The 16,531-nt window shown below is 48.6% G+C and overlaps 6 protein-coding genes across 6 annotated transcripts; 4 read left to right on the plus strand and 2 right to left on the minus strand.

Moving 5' to 3' along the window:
* Positions 1-16: 16 nt before the first annotated feature.
* N7483_002025 (uncharacterized protein) lies at positions 17-275 on the minus strand (the record flags this gene model as incomplete). The annotated part of the gene is made up of 2 exons (XM_057085462.1): positions 17-120; positions 146-275. 2 exons carry the CDS (start codon positions 273-275, stop codon positions 17-19), a joined length of 234 nt encoding a protein of 77 aa, XP_056951611.1.
* Positions 276-453: 178 nt separating this feature from the next.
* N7483_002026 (uncharacterized protein) lies at positions 454-1,303 on the plus strand (the record flags this gene model as incomplete). The annotated part of the gene is made up of 5 exons (XM_057085463.1): positions 454-541; positions 607-641; positions 718-854; positions 964-1,082; positions 1,152-1,303. The coding sequence occupies 5 exons, from the start codon at positions 454-456 to the stop codon at positions 1,301-1,303; spliced, it is 531 nt and encodes a 176-aa protein (XP_056951612.1).
* Positions 1,304-2,118: 815 nt separating this feature from the next.
* On the minus strand, positions 2,119-3,883 carry N7483_002027 (monooxygenase; the record flags this gene model as incomplete). The annotated part of the gene is made up of 2 exons (XM_057085464.1): positions 2,119-3,731; positions 3,844-3,883. The coding sequence occupies 2 exons, from the start codon at positions 3,881-3,883 to the stop codon at positions 2,119-2,121; spliced, it is 1,653 nt and encodes a 550-aa protein (XP_056951613.1).
* Positions 3,884-5,264: 1,381 nt separating this feature from the next.
* On the plus strand, positions 5,265-5,534 carry N7483_002028 (uncharacterized protein; the record flags this gene model as incomplete). Its single annotated transcript, XM_057085465.1, has 2 exons — positions 5,265-5,295; positions 5,323-5,534. The coding sequence occupies 2 exons, from the start codon at positions 5,265-5,267 to the stop codon at positions 5,532-5,534; spliced, it is 243 nt and encodes an 80-aa protein (XP_056951614.1).
* A 1,225-nt stretch (positions 5,535-6,759) lies between these two features.
* On the plus strand, positions 6,760-14,150 carry N7483_002029 (uncharacterized protein; the record flags this gene model as incomplete). Its single annotated transcript, XM_057085466.1, has 6 exons — positions 6,760-6,892; positions 7,012-9,251; positions 9,394-10,056; positions 10,112-11,279; positions 11,325-13,234; positions 13,308-14,150. 6 exons carry the CDS (start codon positions 6,760-6,762, stop codon positions 14,148-14,150), a joined length of 6,957 nt encoding a protein of 2,318 aa, XP_056951615.1.
* An 840-nt stretch (positions 14,151-14,990) lies between these two features.
* On the plus strand, positions 14,991-16,493 carry N7483_002030 (major facilitator superfamily domain-containing protein; the record flags this gene model as incomplete). Its single annotated transcript, XM_057085467.1, has 1 exon — positions 14,991-16,493. One exon carries the CDS (start codon positions 14,991-14,993, stop codon positions 16,491-16,493), a length of 1,503 nt encoding a protein of 500 aa, XP_056951616.1.
* Between the last annotated feature and the right edge of the window lie 38 nt (positions 16,494-16,531).

A 16,531-nucleotide genomic window follows, 5' to 3' on the forward strand; every position in this document is an offset into this window, starting at 1 on the left:
TAGTTTCGATGCTTCATTACCCGATTGAACTCAAAGGCTCTGCCGATGTCTGGAGACTGAGACCGGGGCCTGTTATCGGACTAGGATGGTAGTTTGCCTGTAGTTGGTCCGAGGTCTGTCCTGTACGGATTAGTCTTTAGCTCACGCCGACCGCCTTCTCTCCTTCTCCATGCCACCGTTGCGGCTAGATCCTCTCCCCTATTGGCACCTGTCTGTTCATCGGACCGGCGAATCCCGATGCTGGGCAGGCGTGCAACATCCATACCAGCAGGCATGTCACTCCCGCCCGGGGTGGTTTCAGATGATATCATTCAATCAGATGTCGATTGATATATCAAAGCAGGGAGACTTTCAAGAGAGAGGTATCAATCATCCTTAAGTGGTCAAGACAAGATAACTTACAAGTCACTACATTTGCCCGACATCTCCCTTTCTAGAAACGCATCAATCAACATGGCAACCGACAATGCAGGATTCCCGGCGTTAAAGCCCGCCCTCATCACGAGGATTCACGTTGATCCTACCAAGATCCGCCCTTTTGGTAAGCTCAATGTCTCAAGATCCGCCTTTTATCGAGCGGTGCTAACATTTGATGAACTACCCCAGGCGTTAGCCACACTGGCTCTTCGCTCATCCACTTTGTAAGCCACACTTCCTTTCCCTAAACCTCATATCCCTCACACAGACGCTAAGCTGATATCTTTTGTCCTGCCCTAGGAAGTCCCAAGTGGAACAGTGGAGACAGTACCAGGCTTTGAACCAGAATTCAAGGCCGAGATTGTCTTCGGTGGGGATTGGTTTGTCATGGACGCAGATGGAAAGCATGGTCGTGTGAACTTCCGTGGTATCGCCAAGTAAGCACTCTTCAAACTTCCAACGAAGAGCCCAGAAAACCGACGGCTGTGCCATTTGTTTTTCACGTTCTCGTTGACTGATATTATGTGTTTCTATCAACTACTGAAGAACCGACGATGGCCATGTTATTGATATCCGTACTTTTGGTACTGTCGACATGGTTCCAGCAGCTGCCAAAGTCTTCACTTTACAGCCAGACATGGCGTCCGTTCCATTTGGCCACGCAGGTGAGACCACATACGTTTCAATTAAGGAGATTCCTGTCATTGAAGAATGATATACTAACGATGAAGAAGCGGCCCGGATTGAATACCTGGTCAACGACCCCAAGCCAAAGTTCCTGGAGAATAGCTTTCTTGTTGGAAACGCCCAGGTTATCATCGATGAGACTGGGGTCACAATTGAGAACAGACAGTCTATTGTCCTTACTCCCACAATTCAGGAGTGAAAGGGTAGCAGGTAGTTGAGCTAGACAGGTAGACACACTGAGTCATCCTCTATTTCAAGTTTGAATATATCGCCTTGTAAAGGCTCATTTCTGAGATTGAAACATTGAACACACATCATATCAAAATGTCGCGTTATTCAAATTGAATGTTTAAATTGTCACCGTGGGAGTCTCAGTAGTAATTTTCCTACTAGTATCAAGACTGGTTGGTCGGTCTCTGGGTACGGCCTGGAAACATACAGGTATATTTGGCTTCTTAGTGGCTTTCTAACGCAATGAATGCCTACCTTGGAACATTGTCTCATTTTTTGGATTGATTTTAACAGCGCCGGAAGCATCATTCCCGACTTTCTGAAGTCCGAGGTCGCGAGCAGCTGAGCAGTGCAATTTATGGCAACCGCCAACTTGACCGTAATGATGAATTCATCAAAAGGAAAGAGAGAGTCTAGCCTTATTTCGACCATAGTTCAGGAATTGACTAAATATAGAAAAAATAACATTTGGCAAAAGATCAGCGTTCGGAGTATTGTGCTCCGTTTCTTATGCCAACCAGTTGACTACCAGGCCGTTCCCTCGAAAGATAAATCTGCTACACTTATATGGATCGACATTCCTCCAACCTATCAGGTCCAACCATTGACCCTGTAAGTTCTGGTTTATTCAACCACTTGGACTCCTCTTAGTGCGAGCGAGCGTTTGAACTTATCCACTAAACCCTGATAGTTTCTTGGGTAGGCGGGTAGAAATAATTCCGCTAGGGGATTACCTCTGCGGGTGTTGTTGATTCCCAGATCGCCCAAAAGGGTATCTATATACTAAGTCTTGTCAATATGTTGATTTGCATGAAGAATGAAGATCACGAGAATCCAAATATTGTGACTCACATGAAGAAAGTCGTATATTGCGTATGCATGCTTTCGCCCCTGCGCAAGGTATCGCTTGCGGGTCCACACATTCCACTCAGCCACTTCTTTTTCCATCTCTTCTTGAGATGGGAGATCAACAAGGTCGAGCAGGAATGCGCAGCCCCACAATGCCTGCACTTCTGAAACCAATGGGGTGTAAATGGAGTGAATGAAGCCTGGAAAGTAGATGGAACGGTCCTTCTCAGCGGCGAGTCTCGGCACGATAAGGCGCCGGAAGTGGCGGCTCGGGCCATGGTGGGGCCTTGTCTCGGAACCCATGCCCGATTTAGATCTTGGCTCATGCGGGGATGGTGGAACCGGAGAGTGTTTCAGAGCAGGAAGTAAGTCATTAACGGTTACCTCGGCGCGGGCATCCAGCTCGGACCATTTTGCTTGGTCTTGAGAGTCCGGGTCCGGTTTCAGCCCCAGTTCAATTTGTAACTCCGGCCCGAATGGCTGGTAGGATTTGTCAAAGCCGGTGCAGAGAATGACGAAGTCCGTCTCCAAACAGGTCCCGTTCTCTAGAACGAGCGTGTTACTGCCATTGAACGACTCGATACCGGTTCTATGCACCGAGCAATGGCCTTCATGAAATACTTTCCAAAAGTCTGGGACGCTGGCGCAGCCGAGTCCTGCATTAGCCCAGAATATGCCATTGCCGTGGGGAAGTGGTCGGAGCTTCTTCGCATTGGGAGATTTTGCGTATCCAGCATGGGCATCGGCAATCTTGGTGACTGTACTCCAAAACACCCTCGCGATGGCTCGTCCTAGGCGTGTCTTTTGAAGAAATTGATAAGCCACGCCTTTGGTCTGCATGATGCTGGACCCGAACATAGCCATAGCCTTCGTTGAAATCACATCCATGGAGTTGACAAGGCCGAGAATCGTAGGTGGCATTATAGCTAACGGCCCAGTGCCATCATCACGGATGATCCAGTCTACCTGTATTCCTTTGCTAAGCAGCAAGAAGACAGTATCATACGCGGATTTGGCGCCGCCCAGTACAGTTGCCCGCTGGATCTTATTCAGTGATTCAAGATGCAGTCCTGTTTCTGCAGAATGGATGATTGGAGTCTCAAAGCCTGATTGGTTCGGCCAAGTCGGCATGACAGGATGCGAAGTGGCTCCCGAGGCGTAAATGAGCTTTTCACACTCGATGGGTCGTTTGTCGCCATCCAAGATGAGTTTCCAGGTAGCACCGGTACCATCATCTGGCAGGCGTTCCAACTTGATTACTTTGGTATTCAAGCGGGTTCGTCTAATCAAGTCGTAGTCGCGAGCGAATTCGTTCAGATATGTGTTGATCGTTGCACCTGATATATATCCATCTCCCGTGATGCCTTCTCGGCGCATTGGATAGAAAGAGTATTCAAACAATCCATACTTGATTTGCGCGAAAAGACTGGGATATATCTTCTCCTCGCTCCAGACACCCCCAATGCAGGCTTGCTCATCGATGAGGATGATGTTTGCATCTTCTTTGAGGTCGAGATATGTCTTTGCGGAAATGAGGCCATTCCAGCCTAAAGAAACGAAAATTGATTAGTGCTTTTTTCCAGGAATCCAATCATTCAACAGGTGAAACAAGTACTGGAGTCACGGGATAATATTCCAATAGATGAAATGTGTACATACCAGTCCCCACAACGACAACGTCAACTACTTCAGCAGCCATATCTTGTTTACTGACACTGGAGGAATTTCACAAGGCAAGAACAGAAATATACTAGAGAATTCGACGTTGTCAGATATAGGAGAACAATTTGAAGCTTGCAAATTTCCAAAGTGTTCATACCACATGTCCAATCACTACCATATGAGAGGTGGACTCGGGCTTGTGCCTGTTCAAACCAATCCGCAGTCATGCCACAGCTCTCGTGAGTCGGACTGCTCGGGCCGTAGTAATCCACAAGCGATGGAGCCTCCACACTTACACCGGAAACCAGATCCACATGTACAGAGTGCGAGACCAAAGGCCTCTGATTGATCCCGATCACTTAGAACTGATTATTCAGTTCCTGTAGGAGAGGCCGGACCAAGATAGCCTGCAGTCAGCTGATCCTTTCCAAGCGTAGCGTCTCTCCTCATCGTTCCCATCGTCCTCTCCTCTCCATGCCGATGCATTCTTTACCACAATAACTTGCCTTTTCTCGTGATCTCTGCGTGTCTACGTTTTGCAGCCCCCTGATTGCCTTTACCATGACATTGCCAATCATTACATCGAGAATTCTTTACGGCCTCAGTGCCCTCGCGTTTTCATCAATATGGGGTGTCATGGCGACCAACGGCACACTGAGGGCTTTGTTATATACAGCTTGGTCTAGCACCCTCCCAGATGGAAGGGTTCTGGAGACAAGCTACACCGGAATTTGGCCTCTTGACTTCCCGATTCAAGTTCTCGTTGCATTTTTCTTCGGCCTCCAATCTATGGAAGAATTGGGTGCATTCTTGATTTTAGTTGATCTTGTTGCCGCACTACTCGTCATAAATTTTATGACGATAGTTGAAAGTCGTCGGCCTATGACTTCCAAGTGGTTGAAATCGTACGTGGAGCCCATCTGATTGAGAAAGTTCCCATCAAAAATCCCTGCCAAATTAACGATAATATATAACCAAGCTCCCTGACGTGGCAATATCTTTGGAACTGTACAGGAGTTGCCCTGATCCTCCCACTATACTCACGGCTTCATCTTAAGCAGCAGTATGATAACCTGCCTGGAGAACCCATTCCTCTTGCTGCCAGTGATGCCCAGGCACTTCCGTTCACTGCCATCTTCACCATGTTATTGCCGACTCCTCTTTTAGCACCAGGACTCTTCAATGCAAGCCCCTTCTATATGCAATACGGCTTCATTTGTTATCTCTTGACTCCTGTCACTGCGGTACTATTCTAACATCTGGCTAGCAAAATTGCCTCGAAAGCGGTCTCTCCCAACTGTTTCACTCGACCTGTGAAGACGGGATATTTCATCACTGGCACTGCGAGTGCCCTCATTCACCTCGGAATTGTATGCTATGTTTGCTTTTCAGAGAAATCCGAGTTAAACCTCATCAGCATGTATTTCCCGAATCACAGCCTTGTTGAACGTGAGTAAAACAAAATTTTAACTACAGGCGCGTTTCTCTTTTTCCAGTGGGACTACATTATTATCAATCTTGTCATTATCACTCATGGTGCTTACATTTTCCAGTATGCCAGCGGTGTTAGAGCCAGGTCGGCCGATAGTTTCCAACGATATATGATGAAAGTAGTCGCCTTGGTTGTGATTTTAGGCCCTGGTGCTGGTCTGGCATTTGTTATGGGGAGGACAAAGCCACGCCATTGAAAGGGAGCAAGCTTCCTTTATCGAAGTCCAAGTCTGCAAGATAAGAACCTCTGGAAGAAATGATGGTATAAAGATGTATATAGCATGAGATGAGTTGCTTGACTAGATGGCATTGTGCAATCTCTGCATATGAATTGGAGTAGAGAGGTCCAAGACGTGTTCATTTCCCATTATGTAACCACATTTGGCCCCTGAGGTCGGCTCTATCCCCTTCGTATCAACCTACCTATGGACGTAACCTGATGTGACTTTGCTATCCGTTGGACTCCATAGATTTCTAGTAGTGGCCAATTCGTCATGATTCCTAGAGCGTCTCCTACATGCCTTTCATACTGAGATTCAAATATGTACTGTGAATGCCTAAAAAAGCTTGAAGTCCTCGTACGCTTGTTTATTCTAGACCTTGTAAAGACTAACACTTCTGCTCAAGCTTTAAATACTAAACAATTCCAAGTTTTCCAGCTTAGATGCATGAAGTACCACATATGATTTCCAACCTTCGAAGTTCTCAGACCGATAGTATCCAATGTTCCAACCAGAAGGTCAAATCACCTTGATAAATATTCAAGCAAAAATAGATGGGTCTTGATGATGCAAGGATATTTTTCACGTATGTTGTCATGTAGGAGCGGAGTTAGGGATGGTTGGGGATGTTCAAGCTGCCCACTGGTGATATTTCCAACCCCGGCCCGGGATCAATTGACCGATTGGCTCATTCGAGCTCTGGAGGGAAAGACCTGTTTTTCATTTACTGAGACAAGCCAGAATATGATGACAAGGACTTCACGTTCAGAGCTTTGGAGTTTCGATTGCCGAAATTAATCATGGCCGGTAAAAAGCCCCAAGTGCTGGAGGGGCCGACTGAGCCGTCTCATCCTAAGTCCTGTCGACATGAACGACATGAATCCTTCATCCTTTGATTCCGAACTGACCGATTGTTCAAATTACAGTCAAAGGAGAAAAAAGAAAAAAAAATTAGGGAATGTCGATCGACGCCGGTCCGAGCTTTCCGTGCAATGTACCCTGAAGGCCCTACCAAACAGTCTCAGGCAAGGCCGGTTACTTTCGAGTCTGGAGCTCTTTCCAAAGTTATTAGAGCAGATAAATGAGCAGTGATATGGCTTGAGATGGAAAATTTGATTAGAGAAAGCTTCTTCACTGATCAACCATCTCTTTTCAGTTTATACCAATTACCACGCAGAGGACTTTGATAGTCAGTTTCAATATGCCGGGGCTGCTGAGAGTTTCAGGCTCATCGCCATCTGATGATGGAGGCCAACAATCCCCAGTTTCTCTCGACGATTATCCAGAAAAGCCGCTCGATGAGCAGCTTGAACCAATCGCAGTCATTGGCATGGGTAAGTACTGCCATGTTATTCTATCACTAGTGAATATCGCAGAGTACGCCGTACTCACAGGTGGTAACGGGAAAGAGAGATCGCTAACGGAAATATCATTAAAGGTTGCCGGTTACCAGGAGATGTCAAATCTCCTGCCCATTTTTGGGACATGTTGATCAACAAAAAGACTGGACAGACACCCAAGGTGCCGGCTTCTCGCTTCAACATTGATGCCCATTTTCATCCAAATAACGATCGCCCTGGTAGTTTTGGTGTGCTTGGTGGATACTTCATTAATGATGAGTTAACGGATTTTGACCCTGGACTTTTCAACATAACACCCATTGAGGCGATGTGGATGGATCCACAACAACGGAAGCTACTGGAGGTAGTATATGAAAACATTGAGTCAGCAGGTGTGTCCCTTGAGGGCATCTCGGGTTCGCGAACGGCGGTATTTGCCGCCAGTTTTACAGCAGACTGGCAACAAATGGCCTTCAAGGAGCCCTCATTCCGTCATAGTCTGGCCGCAACGGGAGTGGACCCGGGTATAATTAGTAACCGGATCAGCCATGTCTTCAATCTGAAAGGACCAAGTATCGTGGTGAATACAGCATGCTCTTCATCTGTATATGCTGTTCACAATGCGTGCAACGCATTGCGAAACAACGAGGCCGAAGGCGCGATTGTTGGTGGCGTGAATCTCATCATTACTGTCGACCAACATATGAATACTGCCAAGCTCGGCGTATTGTCTCCCACCTCAACCTGTCACACATTCGATGAAAGCGCGGATGGATATGGGCGGGCCGATGCTGTTGGCGCCGTCTACCTGAAGCGCCTTTCTGACGCTATTCGCGATGGAGATCCAATTCGTGGTGTTATTCGATCGAGTGCAGTCAACTCAAACGGAAAAGTTCCTGCTGTTGGAATCACGCACCCAAATCGTGAGGGCCAGGCCGACGTGATTGCACATGCATACGAGCGTGGTGGCAATCTTGATCCCCGCCTTACGGGCTATTTCGAGTGCCATGGTACGGGTACCGCGGTTGGTGATCCCCTAGAGGTTCACGCGGTCTCGATGGCCATGAACAAAGATCGTGCACCTGAGGAAGATCCGCTGTGGATCGGAGCTGTCAAGACAAATATCGGTCACAGCGGGGCGGCAAGTAGTCTATCGGCACTAATTAAGGCCATCTTAATGGTAGAGCGTGGGATAATTGCCCCGACTCGAGGTCTTGTCAACCCAAGTCCTAGTATCAAATGGGATGAGTGGCAAGTCAAAGTGCCAGCCGAGCCCGTGCCATTTCCACCACATTTACCAGTGAAGCGCGTCTCTATCAATAGTTTCGGTTATCGAGGAACAAATGCGCATCTTATTGTCGAGGGGACTGAGCCATTGCTAAATGGACAAGGGCGACCGTACAAATACCACATCGCCGAGAACCGGGGTGAAAATAGAAGAACAGGGAAGAAGGAGTTTTTCCCTCGCCGTGCCACCTATCGCAAGCAACCGTTCCTGCTTCCTTTCTCAGCACATGACAAGGCACCTTTGCAGCGCAACATCGACGCCCATAGCCAGATTGTCCATAACTATAACTTGTTGGACCTCTCACACACGCTAGCCAACCGCCGTAGTGCATTATCTAGCAGAGCCTTCACTGTCACAACCCCGAGCTCTCTTGCTGACAGCTTTGGGGATATCTCCTCCTCTTTCACGTTCGGCCATCAGAAGCGGAAAGCCGGTGCAGTGGGGTTCATTTTCACCGGCCAAGGTGCACAGTGGCCTCGCATGGGAGCTGAACTCATGCTATACAGCCCACGCTTCCTTGCCTCAATCCGAGCTCTCGATGAGGCCTTGGAGGAGCTGAGTGATGGGCCCGACTGGTCGATTGAGGATGTTCTTCTCGAGGACCCAGCGAAATCCCAAGTCAATGAGGCTGAGTTCTCACAACCTCTATGTACCGCAATTCAAATTGCTCTTGTACAGCTTCTCAACGACTGGAGTGTTCACCCAAAAGTAACCGTCGGCCACTCTTCAGGTGAAATCGCGGCTGCATACGCGGCAGGCCTGATCTCTGCCAGGGAGGCTATCGTTGTTGCGTACTACCGAGGGCGAGTAGTGCGCGATATTATGACAGATGGTGCTATGCTCGCTGTTGGCCTCGGCTCAAGTGATGTCGAGAAATACCTGGATGGGAAAGCCAAAAACAGGGTCATAGTTGCTTGCCACAACTCACCTTCTGGTGTAACGTTGAGTGGTGATTCGGAGGCTGTGGAAGGCATCAAAGCTATTCTTGATGCTGAACAGATCTTTGCACGAAGTGTAAAAACGAACGGGAAGGCATACTCACCATATGGCCGCGGTGGCTGGCGAGTATGAAGAACTTCTTCGAGGGGCAAAGGCGGATCTTTGGGATGATGCATTCGACCTGATACATCCACCTGAGCACACTCGAATGGTCTCTTTGGTAACCAACTCAATTCTGCCACCTACGGCCCAGTTGGATGAAACATAGTGGAGTAGCAATCTGCAATGCCCAGTGCTGTTCAACCAAGCAGTTCAAACGATTCTCACAGCCGACGAATTTTCGGATGTTGATCTCCTCATCGAAATTGGCCCTCACTCAGCTATGGCAGGTCCAATCAAACAGATCAGGGCTGAAGTTCAGGGAGAGAAGCTAGAATATTTGCCCACACTCTTGCGAGGATCTGATAGTGCGGCCCAACTCCTAAAGTTTGCTGGCGAGCTTTTCCTGCGCGATGTTGACGTAAATTGGGAACGCGTTATCAGCACATACAACAAAACTGGCAAAGGTGTCACGAAAGGCTCTACCATCGTTGATCTTCCTCCTTATCAGTGGAACTATACACGCTCGTTCTGGGCTGAGAATCGGACGAGTTACGAGCAGCGGCAGCCAAATTATCCCCGTCATGATCTACTTGGTCAACGTGTTGTCGGGGCCTCACTCGAAGAGCCGACATGGCGAAACCTACTGCGGTTGCGAGATCTCCCATGGCTGAAGGATCACTCATTGGGTGGCGAGGCTGTTTTCCCCGCTGCAAGATATTTTTCTATGGCTGTCGAGGCTATAACGCAGCTACATGAGCTCAGTTATGGGCCCATAGATATCGACGTTCAGAGCTATGTCTTGTGCGACATTTCAATCAAGAAGGCACTCGTGACACCGGACAACGATGATGGCATTGAAGTCGTATTCAATCTTCGCCCCTCAGTTCATCGAGGTAATCAGTGGTGGGACTTCAAGTGTCTCATCCATTGGCACGGACCAGGCTCAGAAGGAGCACATGGCCGGTAGCATCAGCATCAAGTGTGATACTCCTCGAGGATCGAAACCAACGCGTCCCGTGCCTGATTTTCCCCAGCGTACTCGAGGAAAGAGCTGGAATCAAGCCCTGCGTGCCGTCGGCTTTGACTATGGGCCCACCTTCCAAGACATGGACGAAATCCGCTTTGACGGAAAGTGCTATGAGGTCAGCTCTCGCACTGCCATAAAGCAAGTGGTTGATCCATCGCTTGGCGAGTCGCGCCATGTTTTGCATCCAGCGTCGGTGGATTCGGTCTTGCAGCTCAGTATTGCCGCTATTTACGCTGGGCGGACCAACGCCATGGAATACGGTGTTGTACCCATCCAAGTGGATGAAGTCACCATTTGGCCCCCTACCAAGGCACAGGTTGAGATCGGTACGGCCAGCGCCTACGCCTGGGTACCACGACGTGGAATTCGATCCTTCGAGGGTAGTGCCCAGATGTCGGCGAGCGATGGCCAGCTTGTGCTGGAAATTGTGAATGTCCGCACTACAGCCTATGAGGCTGCAGTCCCGCCGAAGATTGAAGCTGGTCATCTGGATGGTGCTACCGGCCCGTACGGCGAAATTTCCTGGCAGCTCGACATTGACAGTCTGATAGGCTCTGAAAACACGATCTCGGCTTCTAAGTTGACCATGGAAGATCTGATCGATCTGGCTTGGTTCAAATACCCAACTTTGAAAGTCCTCGGATTTGGCATAGATTTCCTACTGCAGAATATCTCACGAAGCGCCCAGGTCTCCTATACAGTGGCTCTACCTTCGCACGATGAGGAAAACCTAGATGAGGCCAGAAAACTTGTTCAAGACCATCCAAATTTCAAGGTCATTAAACTAAATCTTGTGGAGATCTTGGAATCTCAGGAGTTCAAGGAAGGAGTACATGATGCTGTCGTGGTGTCTTCTTCGACTTTCCTTTCGTTACCATCAGCCTCGTCTGAGCCGCGCATTCTCTCTGTCCTGCGTGGTCTCCTCGGATCTACAGGCTATATATTTGCTTCTGATTCATCACAGACTGTAGACTGGGAGACGGCTGACTCTATTGGTTTCTCTCGAGTGTTCCAAGCAACCACCGGTGCATCGATCTGGCGGCCTGTGATAACAAACGAACTGTAACCAGCCTCCGAAGAAGACGAAAATCAGATCATTCAACTTGTTTATCGCCATCACCCTACTCCGGAGGTGCTCAATATTGCCAACGCCTTAGAGTCTCTGGGCTGCAAGATCAACCTCGTTAGTCTGAGCAACGCGGAATCCACAGGGAATATCGTGGTGACTACCGACTTTGAAGGCCCTCTCTTGCTAACAATCACCGAGTCGGAGTTCTACGCAATCCAGAGCCTTCTGAACTCTGCTTCAACTCTCCTCTGGGTCACAACCGGTGGTCTGCTCGATGGAAAGAAGCCAGATTATGCACTTGTACAAGGTCTTGCACGCTCAGTGGGATCAGAGTCGGCGTCACTTGATTTCCGGACCCTTGATATTGACTTGGATAGCGCGAGCTCTTCTCAGATTTCTCGAGCAGTGAAGAATATTGTACGCCTTCAAATAGCGGGTGAAGGAAACATTGAGCTTGACCGGAAGCGGGAATCCTGCCTCTCCAACGGCTCCATGTATATCAGTCGATTGGTCCGCAACTCTGACCTGAACAAGGATTTCTCTACTACACTGGAGCCTGAGCCGATATCCTTCAATCCCGGAAGTCGTATTAGTGGCAGAATATGGACTAAAGGCAAGGTTGTCTTTGAGCAGCAGCAGCAGGAACTAGGCTTAGGCCCAGCAGTGCCCAGGCCAGGCCATGTCGAAGTACAAGTCCGGACTAGTCCTTTGACCACGGAAGGCGTTGCAGCTATCACGGGTACTGATTATCCAACCACCTTCAGTCACGCGATCAGTGGCATCGTGGCGAAAGTCGGGGCTGAAGTGACAGATCTGAAGGTGGGTGACAAGGTCGCCGCTTTGCACATTGACAGGTTCTCCAGCTATCAAGAGGTTGATGTCTCGCTGGTACAAAAGCTCGAGGATGAAACCGATCTGACGTCTGCGGTGAGTCTATTGGTACCATATGCTAATGCGGTATATGGCCTTGATGTCTTGGCAAATGTGCAACCCAAAGAGACTGTTCTCGTGCTTCACAACACAGGAATCAGTGGCATCGCCGCAGCCAAGGTTGCGCAGAGAAGGGGTGCAGTCCCCTACATAGTGAGTCAAACAGACAGTGAAGCTGCCTTCCTCCGAAGTCATCTTGGACTCAGCGATGCGCAAATCATTTCCCCTGCGCATGGTCCAGTGGCGGCACGACTCAATCGACTCACCGATGACCACGGAGCGGATGTAGTATTTAGCACAGGCAACAGCGTTGACCCAGATGTTGTCCATGAAGCTTGGCGCAGCATCGCTCGCTTTGGTCGGTTTTTGGACGCGGGTCGCAAGAATTTACTCAGCCGGGATGCGTTAGACACCGTTCCTATCGCTCGCAGTGCCAGCTACCTGCCGTTCGATTTGCTCGATTTGATGGAACACCGCCCCATAACTATTTCATCTCTGTTGAAGAAGATTCTTGAACTCTTCCAGCAAGGGTCTATCAATGCGCCCGGAAATATTCATAAAATCCAGCTTGGCGATATTGAACAGTCTGTGTCGAACTTTTCCGAGTCTTTCGACACACCAATTCCTATCGTTCAGTATGAAGTGTCGGAGATACCCATTCAAGCCTTACTCCCCGGACGTACTCGACCACGCTTCAGCCCCGACCACACATATCTCCTTGTTGGTTGCTTAGGAGGTCTTGGCCGTAGCTTGACTGCGTGGATGATGGATTCTGGCGCTCGGAGATTTACCTTCCTCTCTCGCTCCGCAATAGACGCCCCGTCCGCTACCAGCCTTGTCAGCGATATTACAGCTGCCGGTGGAGTTGTGCAGGTTGTAAGGGGGGATGCAACCTCTCGAGATGATGTTGTCCGAGCTGTGGATGGAGTTCCTGCGGAAAATCCCATCCGAGGCGTGGTACATGCTGCTATGGTTCTACGGGTAAGAAAATAAATAACCCACTCCGGTGGCGTACCACGTGAACAAAAAAGCAGACTATTAACTATCTTTCTAGGATGGCATGTTTCACTCTCAGAGCTACGAAAACTGGAAGCAAGTGATGGATCCGAAAGTCTTGGGTGCGATCAATTTGCATTCAGTCCTTGCAGGAACCCAACTTGATTTCTTCCTTACAACCAGCTCCGTCTCCGGAACACTCGGTACGCCAGGTCAGAGTAACTATGCTGCCGCCAACAGCTTTCTAGACGCCATATCGCGGCATCGTGTGTCTATGGGCATGGCTAGTACATCTGTCATCCTGCCTATGGTCCTTGGCGTTGGTGTCGTCGCGGAGAACACGGAACTTGAGGAAGCCTTGATGCGCAAGGGTATATACGGTATTGATGAAGAGGCTCTTCTTGAGACTTTTGAAGCCGCCATCACGGCTCCCAGCTCAGTTGACCACGTCGTCGCCGGTCTTGACCCCACGAAGCTTGGCAATTCAATCCAAGAGGCAGACGCAGAGGATGTCTTTTGGGCTGAAGACTCACGTTTTAATCACGTCGTTCACGCAATCAATGTGGCTAGAGATGGTGATGAGGCTGGCTTGGCTGGTCAGAGTATTCTAACCGCAATTCGTTCTGCCGACTCCCTTGCTCTCGCTGTTTCAGCCATCGTCGAACATTTTATCGAGAAATTATCGCGCATGCTCTTACTTCCATTAGATGCATTTGATCCATTGAACAACTCCATATCCTCATATGGTATTGACAGTATGATCGGGGCTGAGCTCCGTAACTGGATCTTCAAGGAGTATCGTGTCGATATTCCGTTCCAGCAGCTCTTAGCTGAGACTTTGACCATCTCCAAGTTCGCGGCACAGGTAATTGAGTCTACGGGCGTGGTATTTACAGTATGATCCCCGTCTTGTTTAGCTCTAAATTGGATACACGGTGCTTTCAGTTATTGCCACGCTCTTTATATCTTTCAATTCCAATGTTATCGATTCTCATTCAGATAGATTGTCGAACTTCCTACATTATTCTCAAAAGAGTTCCATGGAATTCCTTCTACAAGTGTTCTACAGAAAATTGAACTACTCTATACAGTAGCCTCCATCTGAATTGGAGCCATGTAGCCGAGATCTCGGGAGTCAACGGTAACTCCACAAATACCTCCTACGCACTAACAGACACGCTCCACACATCAGGAATCTCCATTATCTTACAGCATCCATAGTCTTATCAGACCGAAACAGCAGGTCGTGTGTCGTACTTTCGTTGGATTATCGATTTCTCGCGTCGAATCTACTCCCTTTTCTCATGTCTCCTCCAGCCACACTTCCTCCTAGTAAGTGTTTCGGGACTTGGAATCCCTAATTGCTGCGCTTAATGGTATTAGCTCGCATTCTGACCTATTTCAATTCCTTTGCAATTACTGTTATCCCTGAAGTTGGAAACTCAGGGCTCTCAGCCTGCAAGATTCACCGGAGGGATTATTTCTTTCAAAAAATGCGGTCACGGTGGGCATTCTATCAAGAATATCATTATATCTGACCCCAGAGGCCGGCCCGAGCAGACCGAGTTTAAAGATTGCTCATAACGCCAACCAGTGACGTGAAATTGCGCGATACCCAGAGATATCTGAGATGGAGTATATGAGTATGCAGTTCTCGCAAAATGCTTGACTGGTAGAATCCTGCCAGCGTTCGCACTTTTCAAGGACGCTGTAAAAGTTTCACACAACTTTCTTTCTGATAATGGCTGAGCATATCTTGACAAAGTCATCGTCAGTTGACGGAACCACTACGGAGAAAAAGTTCAGTCCTATCAATGATTTGCACGACACAGATACTCTCCAAGTTTTGGTTGCCGAAGATCTGGACGCTAAGCAAACATGGAGGTCTTTCTTCTGGGATACCTTCGACAAGCCGCCTGAAGAGCGACGCTTTCTGTTCAAGCTTGACGCGATTGTGTTGACTTTAGCTTGTCTTGGGAGCTTTATCAAATATCTTGATCAAGTCAACGTCTCCAATGCCTTCGTGTCCGGGATGGAAGAGGACCTAGGCCTATATGGAGATCAGCTGAACTATATGGTCACATGTTGGACGGTGGGATATACAGTTGGCCAAATCCCAAGCAATTTAATCTTATCTCAGATTCGACCGTCTATCTGGATTCCAGCTTGCGAAGTTGTCTGGGCTGTCCTCACCATACTGATGGTAATATGCAAGAACGTCAACGGCCTGTATGCTTTGCGCTTCTTCATTGGCCTGGCCGATTCAGCTTTCAATCCGGGAATATTTTACCTTCTTGGCTCCTGGTATCGAAAGGACGAACTTGCCAAACGCGCGGCTCTTTTCACGGCAAGCAGCTTTGCCGGCGCGATGTTCTCAGGCTACCTTATGGCAGCCTCTTACAATTTGGATGGTAAGAACGGGCTTCACGGATGGCAATGGTTATTCATTGTCGACGGGATTATCTCACTACCTATTGGTGTTGCTGGATTTTTTCTTCTTCCCGATCTTCCCGACACGACAGGGGCCTGGTGGCTGAGCAAGCAGGACGTCTCAACAGCAAAAGAGCGAGTGAGATTAGAAAATCGGGCTCCAAGGGGGGCTCACAGTTTGGCGAAATTCAAAAGCATATTCCAAAGCTGGCATATATACGCGCTGACCCTGCTCTATGTGTTGTTTAATAACAATGGAAACTATGGCGGACAACCAGGCTTCCAGCTGTGGCTCGAGTCTATTGGGTACCCAACCAAAAAGGTCGATACGTTACCAACAGCTGCTCTTGCAATCGCGTTTGTGTTTGCCCTGATATTCGGCTGGACCTCCGACTCTTTATGGCGTGGCACTCGGTGGCCACCGATTCTCTTTGCCAGTACTGCAAATATCATTATCAACGCTAGTCTCGCGGCCTGGGATATAAACATAGGCTGGAAATGGACTTGCTTTTTCCTTGGTGGACTTCCAAATGGGCTTGGAGCCCTGATTATGGCATGGGCGACTGAGATATGTGGCGGCGACAATGAGGAGCGCGCCGTTGTCATTGCCACTATGAATACGATGGGAGAGGCTGTATCAGCGTGGCTTCCATTGATCATCTGGAAAACGGTTGATGCGCCTCGGTATCACAAGGGCTTCATGACAATGATTTTTATAGCCCTGGCGTTAATTGCTATGACACTTGTTACGCGTTTCTTGCACCAGAGGGAGAAAATGAAGAAGGAGAGGAATGAATCTTCTGATCTTGATTGAGTCGAACTCGAAGCTCATCACCTGGACATATTATTACC

The sequence above is a fragment of the Penicillium malachiteum genome, assembly GCF_028827825.1.
Source record: "Penicillium malachiteum strain IBT 17515 chromosome Unknown utg000001l:1.0-8184562.0:1.0-8186909.0, whole genome shotgun sequence".
Classification (NCBI taxonomy): domain Eukaryota; kingdom Fungi; phylum Ascomycota; class Eurotiomycetes; order Eurotiales; family Aspergillaceae; genus Penicillium; species Penicillium malachiteum.